This window comes from Macrobrachium nipponense, chromosome 33 (assembly GCF_015104395.2).
Source record: "Macrobrachium nipponense isolate FS-2020 chromosome 33, ASM1510439v2, whole genome shotgun sequence".
Taxonomy (NCBI): domain Eukaryota; kingdom Metazoa; phylum Arthropoda; class Malacostraca; order Decapoda; family Palaemonidae; genus Macrobrachium; species Macrobrachium nipponense.
In genome coordinates, this window is record NC_087219.1 from 40,658,646 (window position 1) to 40,679,817 (window position 21,172).

General features: G+C 36.5%; 1 protein-coding gene across 1 annotated transcript in view; it reads left to right on the forward strand.

Annotated features, from left to right (window-relative positions):
* The window catches only part of LOC135203106 (heterogeneous nuclear ribonucleoprotein L-like), a gene marked incomplete in the record, with an annotated part of 652,533 nt that extends 631,935 nt beyond the window's left edge, over window positions 1–20,598 (forward strand). Inside the window, 8 exon segments of the mRNA XM_064232737.1 lie at window positions 10,934–11,029; window positions 11,876–11,948; window positions 12,640–12,901; window positions 13,369–13,490; window positions 13,774–13,924; window positions 14,914–15,025; window positions 15,270–15,365; window positions 15,591–20,598. Of these exon segments, the coding sequence (XP_064088807.1) occupies window positions 10,934–11,029; window positions 11,876–11,948; window positions 12,640–12,901; window positions 13,369–13,490; window positions 13,774–13,924; window positions 14,914–15,025; window positions 15,270–15,365; window positions 15,591–15,679 (1,001 nt within the window).
* Window positions 20,599–21,172: the final 574 nt, after the last annotated feature.

Below are 21,172 nucleotides of genomic sequence, written 5' to 3' on the forward strand. Positions count from 1 at the left end.
AGCACGCATTAAGTGTATTGCCAAAGGTAACAGGAATTATTGTGTTCGGTAAATCTATGTATTGTGCGTGTTTGTAACCTTCATCAATTCGTTGGGTGTTTCGTAAAAAACATAACACACATCTATGTAATGGGTACAGTCATTTCTGAGAAGAGTAATTGCCGTTTTGAATCTTTCTTTAAAGTGGAAACATTTACAGCCGGTTGAGTTATATTTGTCGAATTCATTATGGAAATGGGGAAAAAAGATCATCCCTGAAACACATTCATTAAAAAGCTTAAAGTGCTTTGGTCAGTTCAGTTGTGGAAATTCTCCATCCAAACACAATTATTATCATTATTTTTGGTCAAGTTGTATAGAATTGTTAGAAGGCATTCCTTTAGTAAGTAACGTAAAAAAAGTTTATTATTCAAATTTATTTAAAGTTACCCGTGTAAAGAATAACTTTTCTAAAAGTATTAAGTTGATCTCAAGTATTGTATTACCTGACTGGATTATCATGTTAAAGAAATGTTACAAAGGAATGTATATATATCACTGTGAAAAAATAATTAACATGGAAAATTTTGGATAATATGCAGCGCGTTTACAAAGAAATATGCAGTATTTCAAAGCGGCACAATTGCCGGAAACGCGCTGTCTTGCGTAAATTTTAATGGGCAATCGCTGAAAGGCATGGGACAGCTCGGCGTAAAGTGAGCGTCGCTGAACATAGCAATTTTATTTGTTTTACGTTTGGGACTCCGTATTCGTGGTATGCCATGAATATTATTGCTCTTCTAACCATTGTAAAGCAAGTAAATTTCTTGACAGTTCCGTCGGCTTACCCAAGTATAGTTTTATTTTGATTTAAAGTAGATTCTCTCTCTCTCTCTCTCAGTTGCACTTTTGGGCAAGTAAGTTTGCCAGAGAACTCTACGGGTTTTTCAAACACATTTACATTCGTCACACAGCAGATGTACACTATTTTAGAAAAGCCGTGATCGGTAATTCTCTCTCTCTCTCTCTCTCTTCTCTCTCTCTCTCTGTGTGTGTGCGTGTGTGTATGTGTGTGTGTCTCGTATGGAATATTACAAAGCATTCTACAAGCAAAGGTGACTACTACTATAGTTTTATCCCAATCCCAGTGTATACTATTCCTAGTTGGATGAAAAAGAGAGAGAGAGAGAGAGAGAGAGAGAGAGAGTTTTTTTTATCATACTGGCGTTGCATTTACAGCGAAGATCGTAAATGCAGACCTTACAGACCTTACATCTTGTTCGGGTTGCCCCAGGTCCCTCAGTGTGAGGCACCTCTAATGTCTACCAGAGAGTTGAGAGAGAGAGAGAGAGAGAGAGACTGACTTTTTTTTTTTATCATACTGGCGTTGCATTTACAGCGAAGATCTGAGAGAGAGAGAGAGAGAGAGAGAGAGAGAGAGAGAGAGAGAGAACATGTTTTAGCTCTAGTGTAATAGGTGAGAATTTGCAGTTTATTTCACACTTTGAGGTGCAAAGTTGCGCAGCAAGAAATGGCTCCGGAATGGAGTGTTGAATAATTGACGATTGCAGTTGGTATGGTTTAGATTGGTGGTGACGAGAATCTGTAGGAAACGGGGAAAGATTTAAGAAATATTATACACACACACACACACACACACCACACACATATATATATTATATATATATATATATCTATATATATATATATTATAATATTATATATATGTATATGTGTGTGTGTGTGTGTGCAAGTAAATTTTGAAAAATAGTGATTAGTTATCTCGCTACTTTGATATACTGTAAGGACGAGTTTATTTATATTACTTTGAAAAAAGGAATAGCGCATTGCTATTTTAAACGTTTCAAAATCACCTTCAACATAGATCAGTGAGATTCACTTAGAAGTAACGGCTTCTTTTTGAGGGGAGGGGGGGGGGGTTGGTTTGTGAGTAAGGGTGGGCAGTATTTATGTTGATACTTAATAAGATCTACGTCAAACAGGACTCTGCGTTTTCGTAAGCTGCAGATTAGTTTTTATAACACGTTTGTAAGGTGATGTTTAATAGATCTCTTTTCTTATAGGGTCTCTCTCTCTCTCTCTCTCCTCTCTCTCTATCTCTCTCCTCTCCTCTCTCTTCTCTCTCTCGTCTCTCTCATCTCTCTCTCTCAGTCTCAAATAATAAATTAATGACTGATATTGTGCAGGCAATTAATGAAATTAAAAATGGAGCTGCTGCAGGGCCGGATGGAGTCCCTGCTATTTTGTTAAAGAAAGTAGTTCATTCTATCGCAAAGCCACTTGCAATATTATTAAGACAAAGTGTAGATACAGGCAAGATTTATGATGAGCACAATTAGCATATATCACCCCTACTTTCAAAAGTGGATCAAGACTAGAGGCAAGTAATTATAGGCCTGTGAGTCTAACATCACATATTATGAAAGTGTATGAAAGGGTAATGAAGAAAAATATTATGAAACATTTAATAAAAAATAATTTGTTTAATATAGGACAACACTTTGGTTTCGTACCCGGAAAAAGTACACAAACCCAACTGTTAGTCCACCGTGAGAACATATTCAAAAATATGAAAAGCGGAAATGAAACAGATGTGGTTTATCTAGACTTTGTAAAAGCTTTTGACAAAGTAGACCATAATATATTAGCAAAAAAAAATTAGAAAACACAATATCGTAGATAAAGTAGGAAGATGGTTAAAAGAATTTTTACACAACAGAAAACAGATAGTTATTGCAAACGATGAGAAATCGGATGAAACCAAGGTAATATCCGGTGTGCCACAAGGTACGGTGCTAGCTGCAATATTGTTTGTTATTATGATTGAAGACATAGACAGTAATGTTAAGGATTCGGTAGTGAGTAGTTTCGCTGATGACACAAGAATAAGTAGAGAAATTACTTGTGATGAAGATAGGAACGCTCTACAAAGAGACCTTAACAAAGTATATGATTGGGCAGAGGTAAATAGGATGGTATTTAACTCTGATAAATTTGAATCAATAAATTATGGAGACAGAGAAGGAAAGCTATATGCATATAGGGGACCTAATAATGAGACAATCACAAATAAGGAAGCAGTTAAAGACCTTGGTGTGATGATGAATAGGAACATGTTATGCAATGATCAAATAGCAATTCTGTTGGCAAAATGTAAAGCAAAAATGGGAAAAGCTGAACACATGATTATGCTTTATAAAACATATGTTCGTAGTCCACTTTGAATATTGCTATATGATATGGTACCCACACTATCATAAGGATATTGCACAAATAGAGAGTGTACAAAGGTCCTTTACAGCTAGAATAGAAGAAGTTAAGGACCTAGACTACTGGGAAAGACTACAATCCTTAAAATTATATAGTCTAGAAAGGAGAAGAGAACGCTACATGATAATTCAGGCATGGAAACAGATAGAAGGAATAACAGAAAATATCATGGAACTAAAAATATCAGAAAGAGCAAGCAGAGGTAGATTAATAGTGCCCAAAACTATACCAGGAAAAATAAGGAAAGCACACAGGACATTAATCCACTACGCACCAGCATCGATAATGCAGCGTCTATTCAATGCGTTGCCAGCTCATCTGAGGAATATATCAGGAGTGAGCGTAGATGTGTTTAAGAATAAGCTCGACAAATATCTAAACTGCATCCCAGACCATCCAAGATTGGAAGATGCAAAATATACCGGAAGATGTACTAGCAACTCTCTGGTAGACATTAGAGGCGCCTCACACTGAGGGACCTGGGGCAACCCGAACGAACTGTAAGGTCTGTAAGGTAAGGTAAGGTCATGCCTGCTATTTATGAGTCAAGGTAACGGTCGACGCTCGGGCTGTTGCCTCTAGCAGCCTCCTCCTCCTCCTGCCCGTCCTTCCTTCCTTCCTTCCTTCCATAGGGTCGAAGTTCACCTTCTACAGGAAGGGAAGAAGCGATTTTAAAGGCAGGTGGTGTGTTCGTGTGCTTGTTGGTTTGTGTGGGATAGCACCTTTTTGAGGATGGAGAAGGTATATAGTTTGCCTCATCGCATCTCAGATATTGCGCGGAAGCTAACTCATATTGCTTCTTATGGAACTCTCTCTCTCTCTCTCTCTCTCTCTCTCTCTCTCTCTCTCTCTCTCCTCTCTAGGAATCAAGGGGGAACCGCAATATATGGGAAAGACAAAAAACAAGGAAAAATATATGAGAAATATAGTAACTCAGAATGTGAACTAATAGCGGTAGAATTTGAATCTGAAAAATTGATGAACATAGTAATATATAGACCCCCTAATACTAAAGAGTTTGACTTAATAATTGAAAAATTGGATGATATATGTAGAAATCACAAGGACTGGACTATTCTCCTATCTGGTGACTTCAACTTTCCTTTCGTAGAATGGAAAGAACGAATAGGAGATTGTGGTTGTACTTATACATATAAAAAAGAGAGTAATAGTAGTGCAGAAGATAAGAGGCAATTTGAAAAGCTATTAGATATGCTACTAGAATACAACATTCAACAAATAAATCACCTGCCAACAAGAAAGGAAAATACTTTAGACCTAGTATTTGTGAACGAGATGAATTATGTTAAAGAAATAATAGTTTATAATGCGAGTATTTCAGACCATAATGTCATAGAATTAACAGTTCATTCCAAAGCAAGTGAAAATAGAGATAAGCAAGAAATGAAAAAGTGGGAAGGATATGGAAAATACAACTTCTACAGTAAAAATATAAAATGGTCAGAAATTAATGAAGAATTAAACAAAGATTGGGATAACATTTTCGTAAGTGATGACATAAGGGTAAATACGGAGATATTATATAAAATATTGGAGAAAATAGTGGAAAAATATATACCGAAGAAGAAAAGTAAACATCATTCATGCATACCAAGAGACAGAAGGATCTTGTTCCAGAAAATCAGAAAGTGGAAAAAAGGTCTTGCAAAAGAAAAAAATGCATGGAAAGTTATAGAACTAAAAAGTAAGATAGAAAATGCAGAACAAAAGATTATACAATCAAAAGAAAATGAAAAACGGGACTTGGAAGAAAAAACCCTATTAAATATCAAGCAAAACCCCAAACTATTATACTCATATGCGAAGAAGATGAATAAAAGAAGAATAGAAATAGGCCCTCTGAGAATTGAAGGGAGATTAACGAATGAAAAAAAGGAAATTTGCAACATACTGGCAGACGATATAAGAGAGAATTCACCCCTAGAATAGATAATGAAGATAATGATATAGAAGTAAGGGATGAAAATAGTGAATATTTAGCTGACATAGATATTAATGAAGCTGATATTGTGCAGGCTATTAATGAAATTAAAAATGGAGCTGCTGCAGGGCCTGATGGAATTCCTGCTATTTTGTTAAAGAAAGTAGTTCATTCTATCGCAAAGCCACTTGCAATATTATTAAGACAAAGTGTAGATACAGGCAAGATATATGATGAGCACAAATTAGCATATATTACCCCTACTTTCAAAAGTGGATCAAGACTAGAGGCAAGTAATTATAGGCCTGTGAATCTAACATCACATATTATGAAAGTGTATGAAAGGGTAATGAAGAAAAATATTATGAAACATTTAATAAAAAATAATTTGTTTAATAAAGGACAACATGGTTTCGTACCCGGAAAAAGTACACAAACCCAACTGTTAGTCCACCGTGAGAACATATTCAAAAATATGAAAAGCGGAAATGAAACAGATGTGGTTTATTTAGACTTTGCAAAAGCTTTTGATAAAGTAGACCATAATATATTAGCGAAGAAAATTAGAAAACACAATATCGTGGATAAAGTAGGAAAATGGTTAAAAGAATTTTTACACAACAGAAAACAGATAGTTATTGCAAACGACGAGAAATCGGATGAAGCCAAGGTAATATCCGGTGTGCCGCAAGGTACGGTGTTAGCTGCAATACTGTTTGTTATTATGATTGAAGACATAGACAATAATGTTAAAGATTCGGTAGTGAGTAGTTTCGCAGATGACACAAGAATAAGTAGAGAAATTACTTGTGATGAAGATAGGAACGCTCTACAAAGAGACCTTAACAAAGTATATGATTGGGCAGAGGTAAATAGGATGGTATTTAACTCTGATAAATTTGAATCAATAAATTATGGAGACAGAGAAAGAAAGCTATATGCATATAAGGGACCTAATAATGAGACCATCACAAATAAGGAAGCAGTTAAAGACCTTGGTGTGATGATGAATAGGAACATGTTATGCAATGATCAAATAGCAACTCTGTTGGCAAAATGTAAAGCAAAAATGGGAATGTTGTTACGGCACTTCAAAACAAGAAAAGCTGAACACATGATTATGCTTTATAAAACATATGTTCGTAGTCCACTTGAATATTGCAATATGATATGGTACCCACACTATCAAAAGGATATTGCACAAATAGAGAGTGTACAAAGGTCCTTTACAGCTAGAATAGAAGAAGTTAAGGACCTAGACTACTGGGAAAGACTACAATTCTTAAAATTATATAGTCTAGAAAGGAGAAGAGAACGCTACATGATAATTCAGGCATGGAAACAGATAGAAGGAATAGCAGAAAATATCATGGAACTAAAAATATCAGAAAGAGCAAGCAGAGGTAGATTAATAGTGCCCAAAACTATACCAGGAAAAATAAGGAAAGCACACAGGACATTAATCCACTACGCACCAGCATCGATAATGCAGCGTCTATTCAATGCGTTGCCAGCTCATCTGAGGAATATATCAGGAGTGAGCGTAGATGTGTTTAAGAATAAGCTCGACAAATATCTAAACTGCATCCCAGACCATCCAAGATTGGAAGATGCAAAATATACCGGAAGATGTACTAGCAACTCTCTGGTAGACATTAGAGGTGCCTCACACTGAGGGACCTGGGGCAACCCGAACAAGATGTAAGGTCTGTAAGGTAAGGTCTCTCTCTCTCTCTCTCCCCGCCAGCGTCCCTTTTCCCTTTCCCGATATATTGACAGCATTATTGTTATAGGATGGGAAGGCAAAGAGAGGGACACCCCCAACCCCCTCTCTCTCTCTCCATTTTCCCTGTCTTTCTTCCCCCCCTCCTCCCTCCTCCCAGCTTTCTACAGTTTTTTCCCCTATCTTTGATAAATGATCGGGTAAGATTTCCTGTCCCTGTAGAGATTGCCAAAAAGCTGGTAGGGGCGGTATGAGACATGAGAGTTTATTACCTTCAGCACGTATATATTCTTTTACCTGTTGATAAGAATATCATTGTTTCTCTCTCTCTCTCTCTCTCTCTCTCTCTCTCTCTCTCATAAAATGGCAGTGTGTGATCCTCCCTCGCTTTCTTTCTCATTCATTCCTTTTAGCTGTTCGTTCTCTCTCTCTCTCTCTCTCTCTCTCTCTCTCTCTCTCTCTCTCTCTCTCTCTCACACACACACACACACACACACACACACACGAGACGGGGCAACTAGTTCTTGTCTAGCAACCAGGGTTTTAACAAGTGGGCCTTTGATCATAATTTTGGGTCGGCGATCGTCATCATAATATTGAATCGTTTCTAATGTCCGAAGCGTGTAGGCATAATACAACTAATGCTGTGAACGTTTACACACAGAGCTCGACTCAATTTTTGATTCATTACGTAAAGAGTGTATGTGTCAATGACTTGACAACCATTTTTTGATTGCAGATAAGTGGAGAGAATGTTGCAATAATTGTGAGAGTACCTTGTATATAACGAAAACGAAGCGTACATAAAGCCTATATTATTATTTATTATAATTATTAATACATTGACTGGTCACTTCTGGAAAAATGTGCTTTTTAGTAAAAATATTTTGAATTTTAATTCCAGATAAGATCGTGATGTAATGATGAGATCGAAGTATACTCGAGATATTTTCTGAATCTTCCATTAGGTAAAATTAATTATGATATATGCTAATGCTATTGATATTGAACTTGAGTTGTGTTTTTTTTTTTATACATATAACCCTTAATACCCGTGTTAGCTGTTGTACTTTGTGACATCTGTAGAACTTCCTTGAATTTCTCAGATGTTCTACTTATTGTAACCTTTACGTCCATCAGCCCTTCTCTCTCTCTCTCTCTCCCCATACATCTCGGTCTCTCGTCTCCTCATCTCTCTCTCTCCTCTCTCTCTCTCTCTCTCTCTCTCTCTCTCTCTCTCTCTCTTTGGAAGTTTTATTTTTTGTGGGGGAAGTCTAGTAATTTACCAAGAGGCCGCCAAACAAGCTTTTCCCCAGATGTTCTGCTCCACTTTTTCTCGCTCGGGCGATAGCTAGATTTTTTTCCTTTTCTTAGAGTTTGGGGGAGTGGAAAAGAGCTAGAGCTCCCGGCAGCGTTAGAGAGAGAGAGAGAGAGAGAGAGAGAGTATACTTACTCCAAGTTTTTCGTATGGAATCAATCAGGTGCATCAAAGAAATCGCATTTGCTATCGAAAGTATTTCATATTCAATCACACAGCTTTTATCAGTTTACGCAACTTCTCTTCCTTTTCGAAAACCTGTCATTAAGAACGTTAGAACGATATTAATGAGGAGGTTTATTAGGAAACAGAAGCAAAGAACTTGGTAACGAAGATGGGCAATATTATCTCTCTCTCTCTCTCTCTCTCTCTCTCTCTCTCTCTCTCTCTATCTCTCTCTCTCTCTCTCTCTCTCTCTCTCTCTCTCTCTCTCTCTCTGCGGTCGTTTAGAGATAAAGTGGAAGGTTGTCAACTAAACTGCCTAATTAGGGAAGGTGCGTTGATGATGGCGTGCTCGCCCGCCTGCGTGCGTGTGTGCGTTTGTGACAACATTGCGTCTATAGTGCAGCGGATGCCACTGTGAGGCCTCTTCCTGGCTAAAAGGACCCAATTGTCCTCGAGATCATAAGGCACAAGAGGCGGTGGTCATCCGTAGGGACTCTGGGTCTTGTGATCTTAGTGAGGTTTGGCTACCTTGTTCATCCACCTTACACTCGGAATCTCGAGGAGTAGGAAATTACAGTTCCGATGTGAAGAGGGGAGTGGGAGGTTGGGACAGTCGAAGGGGGTGGGGGTTGGATAGCTTGGAGGGAGAGAGTGAGAGTAAATGACTAAATGAAGTCTGTAGGATAAATTTAAGTGGTTGGAGTTCTATATCCATTCTTATAAAGATGGGGGTTAGGAAGAAGAAAAAGGAGAGAGAGAGAGAGAGAGAGAGAGAGAGAGAGAGAGAGAGAGAGAGAGAGAGAGATTGATTCATGAATAAAGGAAGTCTGTAGGTAAATTCAAGTGGTATGAGAAGAAGAAGAAGATAATGATGATGATGATGAGAGAGAGAGAGAGAGAGATTCATGAATAAAGGAAGTCTGTAGATAAATTCAAGTGGTCGGAGTTACATAACCATTTTTATGAAGTACGCCATTAAGTCATAGGGTTTTTTTTATTGTCAGTGAATGACTGCCTTAACTTTTTTCATGATTGAAATTGACCAATTGTACCTTTAAATAAACATGAGTGTAAACAGAAAATGTATGTTACAAAGGTATTCTGAAATTTATGCCTAGCTGTCAACTCCTTAGTTTATAGAACTGGTATACCACTTTTCTTGAGGATTCAGTCATGTATTTCACTTAGAACTTTGTCTTGCTCGCCAAATCAGTTTTTTTTTCTGTTAATTCTTGCATGATTTATTTCTTTTAAGTTAAGCCATTGAATTGGATTATTGCTCCGTTTTATAGGGGGAGTTTTGGTGCAGCCTAACCTCAAGTTTAGTCCCTTCAGTTAGGGAAAGTATTGGGAAGTTATAGTATGACGGTTTTGGCTCATCTCTTCCGGATATGTTTTATGCTTAATTTTTTATCAAGAAATATTTTATTTCGAAGATTCATCATTTAGTTTTACGTTGAAAGACAGGGAGGAAAGTTGTTTCGTGGTGTGGTTTGTTTTCATAATGGATGTACTATTCGAGTCTTTTCAAGTTGTAATTCCTTTCCTTTCATATATTTTCATTCATTAGCGAAGTGGCACTACCTTGGTAAAAGGAAAAATTGAGGAAGCTGTTATTTGTGATAATTGAATTAGAGCAGAGAAGAGGGAAAGTTGTTTTGGTATAAGTAAGGAAATGTGTGCACGTTTATCATAAGCTCTCTCTCTCTCTCTCTCTCTCTCTCTCTCTCTCTCTCTCTCTCTCTCTCTCTCTCTCCAACCTATAACATAACTGTTTTTACATATACGTACAGTATACTTAAAGGTTTTTGCCACGAAGGAAAATGAAAAGCGAGATAGCTTTTAATTTTTTTTCCTTCGTGGCAAAAACCTTTATTTATACATAGCATCACGTTTTATATACTTCGTGATCAAGTTATTCATACTGTTTACTACCTTTTTTTTTTTTTTTTTTTTTTTTTTTTTTTTTTTTTTTTCCACTTGACCATAAGACTTATTCTTGATAAATTTCCACCAAACAAAAATATTGAATTACACTGTCTGTTTACCTAGTATTCTTTGTTATTTCATTTCAACACATGCATTGCCGAATCAATGAAAGATGAGTTACTCCTGTGTGAAGATTTCACAGGACCAAGTATGCTTTGAAACCCTTAGAATTAATTGATGGGACTCTACTTAATATACATGTAAAGAATCACAGCAGTTGTAGGTTGCCCTCTGTTGCGTGTTTGTGTACAGGTAGTAATTTTGTATGATTTAACAATGTGATTGGTTATCCTTCCAGTTTGGAGGGCATATGAAGTTAAAACGTGAGGTTTCCTGATGAATTCGACCTTCTTTATGCAATTCTGTTTCAAGTTTTGTGAAATGGGTAACAGTATAGTATCCACATACTACTGTACTGAAGCATTATTTTGTGTTGATCGATAATGACATGTCTTGAGACTTCTGCCTGCTGTTGCCGCAAATGCTTATGTTGACATCTGTCTACATATGTATATATTTATTCCAGGTATGAAGGAGCCTCAAAACAATAGCGGTGGTGGTTCGTCCCGTCCTCCCTTGTTGGCAGAACCTCGAGGTTTCGGCATGAGCCCATCCCCCTTTAGTAAGTTGCCTGCAGTACCAAGCTTACTTTCTGGTAGCCAGGTCATTCTTTGCTAGCATTGAAGATTTTAGAGCCAGTTTCATTTCAGTTATTTTCCCCTTAATTTGTGAATCATAATTTGATCTCAAAAATAGGAGTGTTCTGCATGTCCCAGTAATTGAAGGTGTTGTAACAATCTTTAATTTGCGTGTCGTTGATTAAAAAGAAAGGCAAGTGTTTTTGTTCTGCTTTGTCAGTTGTGTTTGGTAACCTTCTCTCGGGTTATTATTTTTAATTAGTACTTTTGTGTACTGGGTGGTTATCTCGATGTTATGGTGCATGATGTTTAATTCATCCTTGGCGATGTATGTGACATCTTAGCCTATTCTGCGTACACATTGTGTTTCCACTTGTGCCAATCAATCACTGTATGACTCTGTTCCCAAACAGTGGGCCATGCCATTGTTTTTTTTTCTGTGCCACTCCACACATTTGAGATCGAGTTCTTTCCCTTTAGGGTGCAGTCAAGAGCACTAACATTTCCTTTGTATATGAGTGTATATTAGTATTAAGATGAATTATGCTTTTCTGTGTGTTGTTCTTTACTATATGTTGAGCCAGATGGTATTTTGCATTAGAATTTTATTTTATTTGATGAATCGGTTATCTGAATGGTGACAATTGTACATTTTTTAATGGTAGTTGTACCACTCAAAATTTATTTAAAAGTAGTTGGGAAATGTAATGAATAATTTTGTAGTTCCCACAGAATACTTGGTTTTAAGAGAAACCCAAACACAGTAAGAGGCCTTTTTACAGTACAATACATAATTTGGCTAAATAATTAATGGAGTATTTTTATCACAGGAGGTGGTATGAATGGTCAGATGGGAGGTCCACGAAGCTCTGGAGGACTTTTCAACAGCCCCATGCCAGACAGGCAAGTTTCTGCTTTTCTTGTGGGATAAGTGTTGAAATTTTCTGATAAGGAAATTGTTCTCTGGTCACATTTTGCACTGAAGGCTCTATCCAACATTATCAGGACTCCCAAATATGCAGCAGAAATCCAGAGAGAAACTTTATACCTTATTTCATTTTGCCTCTGTGAGATTATTAGTGTAGATTTGTAGCATATTTTTTTTTTCATTGATAATTTTTGACATCAATTTTGTTGAGGGGTATTAGCTGATAACATTATATATAGAAAACTGTGGGTTTTTCAGTTTACCCAAGAAGTATTTTAAGCACGATAATGACAAACTGATGTGGTTGATATCAGTGATTCAACATGTCCATTTTCATTGTGGCTTGGTAGGTGTTCTAGAAAACAAGCTATTAACTTTAACCGAGTTATTGTTCTCCATCCAAGACACCAGTAATACATTTAAAAAGAAATAAGGAACTTGATAGTGCATTTAGAATCGGATGTAGAGCATGTGGTGAAAATACACTTAGTATGTTTTTAATGCTTTACTCCTGATTTTATTCTTGTTGTAGAGTAAGAAAAAAATATGTTTTTTAAAGCTGTGTAGGGAAAGTGAATGATTGAGAATGTCTCTCTGTCAAGATGTAAATTGCTCTAATTGTTTACATTTATACATTTATAACAAACCAATTTTGTCTTTTTGTAGTCGGTTTGGAATGAATCATGGCATGAGCAATGGAGGTCTGCGCGGCGGCGGTCTCATGGGAGGCGGTGGTGGTCCTGGCCAGGGAGGTCCTTTCATGGGAGGCAGTGGAGGACCTGGAGGGTCATCCCTGCAGGCCATGGGACAGCCCCAGCCAGGTCTCCCACAGCAGGGTGCCGTCCTCATGGTTTATGGCCTCAACAAGGATAAGATGAATGCTGACCGTATCTTCAACCTTCTATGCTTGTACGGAAACATAGTTAGGGTATGTAGATTATTATGGCTTTGAGGGTCTTTTGATATTGTAATCAATATCTTTTCTTTCCAATGTCATATCTGTAATTATTAGTATGCTCTGGGTATTCCAGTGCTTTTGTTGCTATATCAGACAGACTTCCAGATACAAAATGCACTACAAACTAGTAATTATTGTAGTAGTAGCTAGTTCTGGTTAATTCCGATGTTGGTGTGTAATGTTAAAATAGGACTTGGACAGCACAGTTTTTCTTCAAAAATTGCTGCTCAGGTTATTATGAGTGTTAGTGCATTTAATGTAATATATGATGGATAATTCATACCAATTTATTTTTTAGATGTATTCTATACACAAGCATAAAGTTTTGGGGTAGTGATAATATACTTAGTAAATTTTTTTAATTTTAGCACTTCATAACGTATGATTTTACATATTACCTGTACTTCAGTGTTTGTGTAATGTCTTTTACATTTCAGATCAAGTTCTTGAAGACTAAAGAAGGTTGTGCTATGGTTCAAATGGGAGATGGTCTGGCTGTTGAACGAGCTGTAGCTAATTTGAACAATACCACATTCTTCAACAGCAAGATGCAACTTGGGTAACATCATCAGAACAATATTGCTATGAAAATACTTGAGTATATCTGCAAATTTGTTTAGCTTGTATTGTCGTAGAATTTGCCCAGAAAATATTTTCTGTTATGGCTTTATAAAAGATGTTAATAACTTAAAGATGATTTAACTAGCTTTGCTGGTTAGTAATTTAATGAAAGGTAAAAAAGAGTGATGTAGTGTGAGGTAGTGGCTAATTAAACAAAATTTCTTAGCTCTGTTGCATAGGAACATTAATTGAAGATGATAGCATGCAAATTGATTTTACAGGTACTCGAAGCAGGCCTTCTTAGCTGATGTTCAACAGCCTTATGAACTTCCTGATGGTACCCCTTCATTTAAGGACTACATGGGAAACAAGAATAATAGATTCATTAACCCAGAGATGGCATCAAAGAATAGGATACAGCCACCTTCTAAGGTAAGCATAAGGCTTTTTATTTTTTATTTTATTTTTGGTGGGGGGGGGCATTACTTTGTTAACCTGAAAATAGACAGATGGAAATGAGAGAGGAGATAGGGCAGCTATTGAGGCTAAAGGTTTAAGTAAATGCCTAATTACAAATATTTCAAAAGGGAGATTTTAAGCAAGTGGTCCATTCATACTTGAGATATCAATGGCAAGCTGGCTAGGAGAACTGAACTAAATTGTAGGCCTTCATACCATCATATAAGAAATGGATGTAAATTATGACCAGCATAAATCGGTGAGGCTACGCAGTAGATATACTTACTGCCCATAGATATTTATTATGAAATGATTATGAGACAGGTTGGTTCCATGTGCTATCAAGTGGGTCTAACATCAAAATAAACATTGTCATTCTTTGAGAGAAGTGCAGCCTCACTGTATGGCAGGCTTATGAGTGAGGCATTGAGCAATGTTTATAGCCTTTGTAACCTAATGTTTTTATGTAAAAAGAGATAGATACTGTAAATGTTAATCATCAGCTTGATTTTCTGTTTTAATTTTATCTTGATTAGTATTTCTACTTGCTTTAAAGCACTAGGGATAGTATGTGCTGACTTAGAACTTGGGCCAGAATATCTTCATTCTGCAGTCTTAAATTAACCAGTGTCTCCAGTTGCTGACCCAAGGTTGGATGATGGCAAATTAAAATATGGAATATGTTACCTGGGGACTTATGTAACACAGAAAAACTGGAACATTGAAATACGTATTGTGTAATATGTGGTAGGGTGACAATGATTTGCTGTAATGTTTACTTTTTGGAAATCCTCCCAAAATATGGCTTTATATTTTGTTGGGAATTTTGTAATACAGTGAAAATGTAGCCAAGTATGTTAAGAGCAGTGTTTCTTTTCTGCAAAAGAATATTTATTAGAAAGTTGTCAGCTATTGATGTTTTTCCATGAGCTTATTATTCAATATGAAAATTTACTTTGCAGATTCTTCACTTCTTCAACACTCCTCCTGGATTAACTGAAGAGCAATTAAATAAAGTGTTCCAGGAGAATGATATAACCGAACCCAAGAGTATCAAGCTTTTCCCATCAAAGAGTAAGTGTGAGTGATTAAGTGTTGGAGACTAAGGATCGATGTTAACCAATACTGTATTCTTTTTTATGTATTCGGGTGTGGTGTGGTACTTCCATTTGCTTTTTTGAGTTCCTCATGAAATTGCTTTTTATCCCAGGCGAAAGCCAGTTTTATTTTGATTTAATGGATAAATTTGAATCTTTAGTTCAGACACCATTTTTTTTTTTTTTTTTTTGTTACTGATTTTGTTACTTTTTCATTTCAGCGGAGAGAAGCTCTTCTGGTCTGTTAGAGTTCAATAATATATCAGAAGCTTTGGAGGCATTGGTAATTGCTAATCATGCACCAATTCCAAACCCCAGTAAGTAATGGGCATGCCAGTGTAATTTATAAATATTTTTTTTTTTTGTTATTGAAAGGTTGTAAAGTAAATCTTGTTTTAATACTGACAAAGTTAATTGTTAAATTAAGTAATGACTGTTTAGAAACTATGGCAGAACATCATAATTTTGAGAGGTACACTAGTACCAAGTAAGCAAGCAACAATTTTAACAACTCATATTAAATATCCTCATTTGCTTTATAGGTAGCAAGTTCCCCTTCATCATGAAGCTTTGTTTCTCATCATCAAGACACATCCCAAAGATGGCATCAGAATCTATGAAGATGGATTGAAGACCTAACTAATAGTAAAGCAGCAGCAGCAGCCATGGCCCTTTGTGTACCTTGGCTACTCAGCTTCATTGCTGCTTTTGTGACCTCCAGGGTACAACACCAGGGTTGTTGGCAGCCGGGCAGAGGGTAAAGGAGCTGTTAGCATCCTAAGAGGTTGTTTACATTCAAAACAGATTGTTAGCAACTGTAACAAAAACAAAAAAAAGATGTGGGTTAAATTCAGATTAGGGTGTTAACAGCTCCTGAACAATTGTTGACAGCTGGGTATTTAAAAGTCAGTGGGAGTTCAGTTAAAACTGGAATTGACAGCAGCCAGGCAAGTCTACTGACAAATGTTTGGTCATGTATCGGTTGTCAGTTGTTAGGACGATATTGCTACCCACCCGCCAACAACAGTCGGGGGGCCTAGTGTTTCTCTTTTCCTTGCTGGACCCCTCAGGGACTTCTTTTCACTGGCTTCATCATCATCATCATCATCATAGAAATGAAGGAAACCATATCAGGAAGCTTATTTTTCCCCATATACTTAAAAGTGAGTGTGTTTTCTTTGAAAGAATATAATTTTCAGTGTACGTACTATGATATCAAACAGACTTTCTGATAGAGACAAGTTGATACTGTTTTATTTTTTGTATTTTTGTTTTGCAGTACAGTGCAGTATGTGTATAGGATCCTTATCTAGAGAATAACCCTTTCTATGTTGTCAGATGCTAAAAGTTGACTGTAATTAGTGTTAATATGCACACTGTCTTTTGAAAATATGCAGTTAATCCCCCCATTTTTTTTAATAAAGTGTAAGTGAAGATTTGTATGTGTGATGTTTTCCTGAGGAGCCCAGCATATGTCATAAATAGGCTAAGTACAGTATAAACCCTCCCTGAGTTGGAAGCTGGGCAGCATTCTGCTGTCCGTCCTGCGCTCTCTTTATATGACACTTATTCAGAATCATATTATTCAAGGCTAAACTTGGTAAGCTTCATCAAAGTTGTTTAAATTCATGTGATCATAAACCAGGAACCTTGTTACAGAGTTTGTTTGTTGTTTTTGTTTTTTTTTGTCAGTGAAGAAGGAAAATAAAATGAGTATGATGCTTGCCTTGTTTGACCCCAAGTGCTCATTCAGTGGAATGTACAATAGTGTTATGTTTCTAAAATTATTCCAAGATTAGGCACAATTATTACTACAAATTGTTTATTATTCATGAATGGAAAAATTTGGTAATTTTTTGGGATGCAGATCCACTTATTGGTATTTTTAAGTATAGGTCACCAGTATCTTCTTATAACCTGGATCTTACCTGATATTATGGACATGTGTGTTACTATCATGTAGTTTCATAGAAGTAACTTCTCTTTGTTGCAATAATATTAGTCAGAGGATCTGCCATTCAGGCCTAGCACTTCAAGTTTAAGGCTGGTCCTGTCTTTTTTGATTGGAATGACAAGCTGTATTAGAATTGCATATTCTAGGTTTAGCAGTGGCTGATCTTTTGACAATAGTCTTACACTGATAATGACCCATGTAAATTAGTAGGAGGCAATGTTAGTGGCAACAAGGATATACATTGTTGGTAAATGTAGCTGTAAATTGGTGAGCTTTGACAACAGGGCAGATGGTGTTCTCTAACAACGCCTATGATGAATCTGTTCCAGCTTACACTGCCCCAGTGTCAGAGCCTAAGTGTTTTAGAATAGCATTTTAATGCTTTTTCCAATTTCAATTTGTTTCTTAGTTCATTTTATGTTATTTTTTAAGTAGGTGGTAAAATGGTGTCTTTTATTCTTAGTTTGACTCTTTGAGGTAACGTTAGCGTGCTGTAGCTAATGATTGCAGCAGCATCAACAGCTGGCAAGACAGAGCTTTCTTTGTCTGGCCTTTGATCATACTCCTGTTTTGTGCCACACTTTGTTTTGCCTCTAACAGTAATTCAATAAAGTTTGAGTGACCAAATTAAAAACATGCAGACAAGAAGTTCAAGCAAAGATTTAAGGTGTTTATTGCAGACTTTTGCTAACGGGTAAATAACATTTCTTTTTGTCAGCTCTCTAGAGAAAAGAAAAATAAACGATTAAAGTAATCCTAGTCAACAACACAAAGTACTTAATCTAGGCTTTAAAGAATGCAATCTTACTAATTTTTAAGATACATTCACTGATAGCAGAAAACATGACATTACACGAGACTTTTCTTGAACTTCCCATCTACAGACATGGCTTTCACTCACACACCCTCCACCCGCAACCAGAGAAACAAGACTACAAAAACCAGTAAAACTACATTGAGCAAAAACACTGAGGACTACTACTACTACTACTACTATTATTACTACTACTACTATGACTACTATTCCTACAGCATGTTCTAAACAAACCCAGCTTTTTTTCTCGTTCAGTGGGGATAATAATGGACAATGGAGAATTTCACTCGGCAGGGTTGAATTATTAGAAGTATTTATTTTTATTCGTGTGTATTTGCCGATAATATTTGGAAGCTATAATTATTATTTATAATGTTGTACATAATTTGACAAATTAAAGCAGCTTTCTATTATGATGAAGTTGTGAATATTAGATTATTTGATATTATTCACATTCAGGCTTCATCAGCATTATATGTTTGTGCTGCAAATGTGCATATTTCATGTTCCCCTTTGTGCATCTTCACTGCATATCTTGGCAAGTCGGGTGTATTCAGTATTATATACTGTGTGATTGTTGTGGGGTCCCCAATTCTTAAAAATATTGATGTTCTCATTCAGGAGAGCTTTTTGGTAGGAGTAAATTTATGGGATATTTCAGTAGCTTTATTTTAACAAGAAGTACATACATACCTCCTATGAGTATTCAGTTCCATTCACTGGTAACATTTTCTCCAAGTATAGAAAGGGGTTTTCATTGCGATTAAATTGATAGAACAAAGTAATAGGTTGATCAAAAGGAATTCAAACTTGTTTATCCTTACATAGTTATGAGAATGTATTCGTTTTCATATGAAGTAAGTAAATAGTATTAGTATTAATGTTGGGTTCTATTTTTAGATAACATTCAGTACAGGGGGCCCAATGTGTTTGGTACCTGTAGATGGCTTTTCAGAACTCTGGTATTTTTCTTCATCGTAATTGAACCAGGTAGGTTCTTATCCCATATGACATTTAGATTAGATAATCAGTACAATGTCTTTATTTTAATACTAGTTTTGAAGTTCAACCTGTAGTTTTATTAATTCAAATGGAGGATAATCAAAGTTAATTGAAGGAAGTGCAAGAGTATTTAATTGTAAATTACCTTTTATCACATACTTGGCTTGAAATAGGAACAATTAACAGCACAAGCACAGTACATGTATTCTATACTACTTACAAAACAAATAAAAAATAGAAGTTACATCTCAATTCTTTAAAAACAAAGAAGCCATGATTGACACCGATATTTGTAAGAACACTCACTCTACATACAAAAAGTGAATAACTAGCTTTTTTCCCAGTTTTATTTATTTTATTTATTTTTTCTGAGTTTTGCTGAACTACTACTGAGCCTCCTCCCAAGATATTTTTATTAATATTTTATTATTGTTATTACTATTATTATTATTCAAGTTCAAAGTCATCTTGGTACAAAGCACGATTGTACCGAGTCAAGTAAGCCTGCCAAATATGATGTAGACTTTTTCTTCTGTAGGGTGCACTGCTTACTATTGCATATATCACAGTCAGAATGGCAATGATCTCAGAATAACAAATTTTAATTTTTTTAATAAAAAAAGAAAATGAGCTTTAGCTTTTTCCTTTTAAGGATAAAAATCTTTTTTGGCTCTGAATGTCTCCGACATATAAAGGAGGATTTTGTTTTAGATCATTAGCCCACTGAGGTGATATAAATCTCTGGCCAAAGATCAGCAGGATTTGCTTAAAACGGATGAGCAGTTTCTTGTGTAGTTGTTGCTTATCATTGACCACTTAAGATTTCACTGATGTTTTGAGTGCTTCCTGTTATTGCTGGGAGGGATTGAGTAGTGGTGTGCCCTCTTTCCTCCGTGCCAAGCGTGGTTGTGTCTGAGGCCGCGTGAGTGAGGCGACGTAACTGCTGTATAGGTCACGTCTACCTTGGTGTAGGTATCCTTTTGTGAGCTTCCAGGGAGGCTGTCCTCGCCCCCTTTCCCCTAAAAAGTCCTCTTGGTGGTTTTCTTGACCCCCAAGACTCAGCTCATAAGCAATACTTGACCTGATACTCAGGTTATGATGGATCCCTCCCTGGTGTGCCCACCTGGACTACTAGGCTGTTTAAATGGTTTTATCTTTGAAAATAAGTCGTTAAAATGTCGTTGCAAAATGTGCTTAAGTAGAGAATGTTTATTACTTTTATTGAAATCGTCCCAATAGAGTGAATCACTTGATGCATATCATAGCACTAAGGATTACTGTGCCATGTGCCAGTACCATTGGGACTGTGCTGAACTTACTGCCAACTGGCACAGCATACGCACTGACCTCTATAAAGTGACCAACATTTGATTGTATATTATCCTGGATAATGCTCACTCACGTAATGTGGCCAAATATTACAGCTGCTTTACTTGGACGTCTTACATGGGGGAGCACTATCAGGTTTGTATTATTGGATGAGTGTTGACTTGGCTTCAGTGAAGTTGCTGTGCCGTGGTCAGTCTGGCCACCCAGTCCAGATACCTGGTTTAGTCGCCGGCAAGTTCGGGCAGACCTTACGTCCAGTCCTGGCTGACCTTCTTGGTGGGTGGCAGTGATAGCAGTATCAGCCCACAGGATCCCCTTACACCATCCCTTGTTCCAGGATTGCGGAGTTATTTTAAAAGCATAACAAACATGATATAATTTCCTTTAATCCATATGTTGTTTGTAAGAATTTTAAGGAATAAAATGAATAATACTTTAGTATAAAAAGAGATGGTGGAGACTTTGATTTTAATGTGTTGACCTATGTTTCAAGAGAGGTGTTATCAAAGCAAGTGTCAATCATTGAGAACAGGGTTTCTGTTTACTAATTTTTATATTACATAAGTTTTATATTAAAAATGAGAAAGCTGAGCTTTGAAGCAGAGGTAAGTTTCACTTTACAATACTTAACCAGATCTTTTCTTCTAGAAGGGTGTCAAATCAAACTTGTAGCCTGATATGAATAACAGCAATATCTCTCTCTCTCTCTCTCTCTCTCTCTCTCTCTCTCTCTCTCTCTCTCTCTCTCTCTCTCTCTCTCTCTCTCTCTCTCTCTCTCATATCTAAGGTACAGCACAGGAATAAGTGAGACCTTAGTAATAACCAAACATTCATATACAGGTTTTGTGGTTTTTTTTTTTTCAGCATATGAGAAGTTGTGCTGAAATCTTGAATATTGTTTCAAAACACAGAGATACTAAAGTACCATTGTTTACAGTATAGTAACGTGTGCTGTAAGGTAAATATTATCAGGCTCTACAAAGGATTACCAAGAAAATTTACATTTTGTCTCTTGAGATGATTTT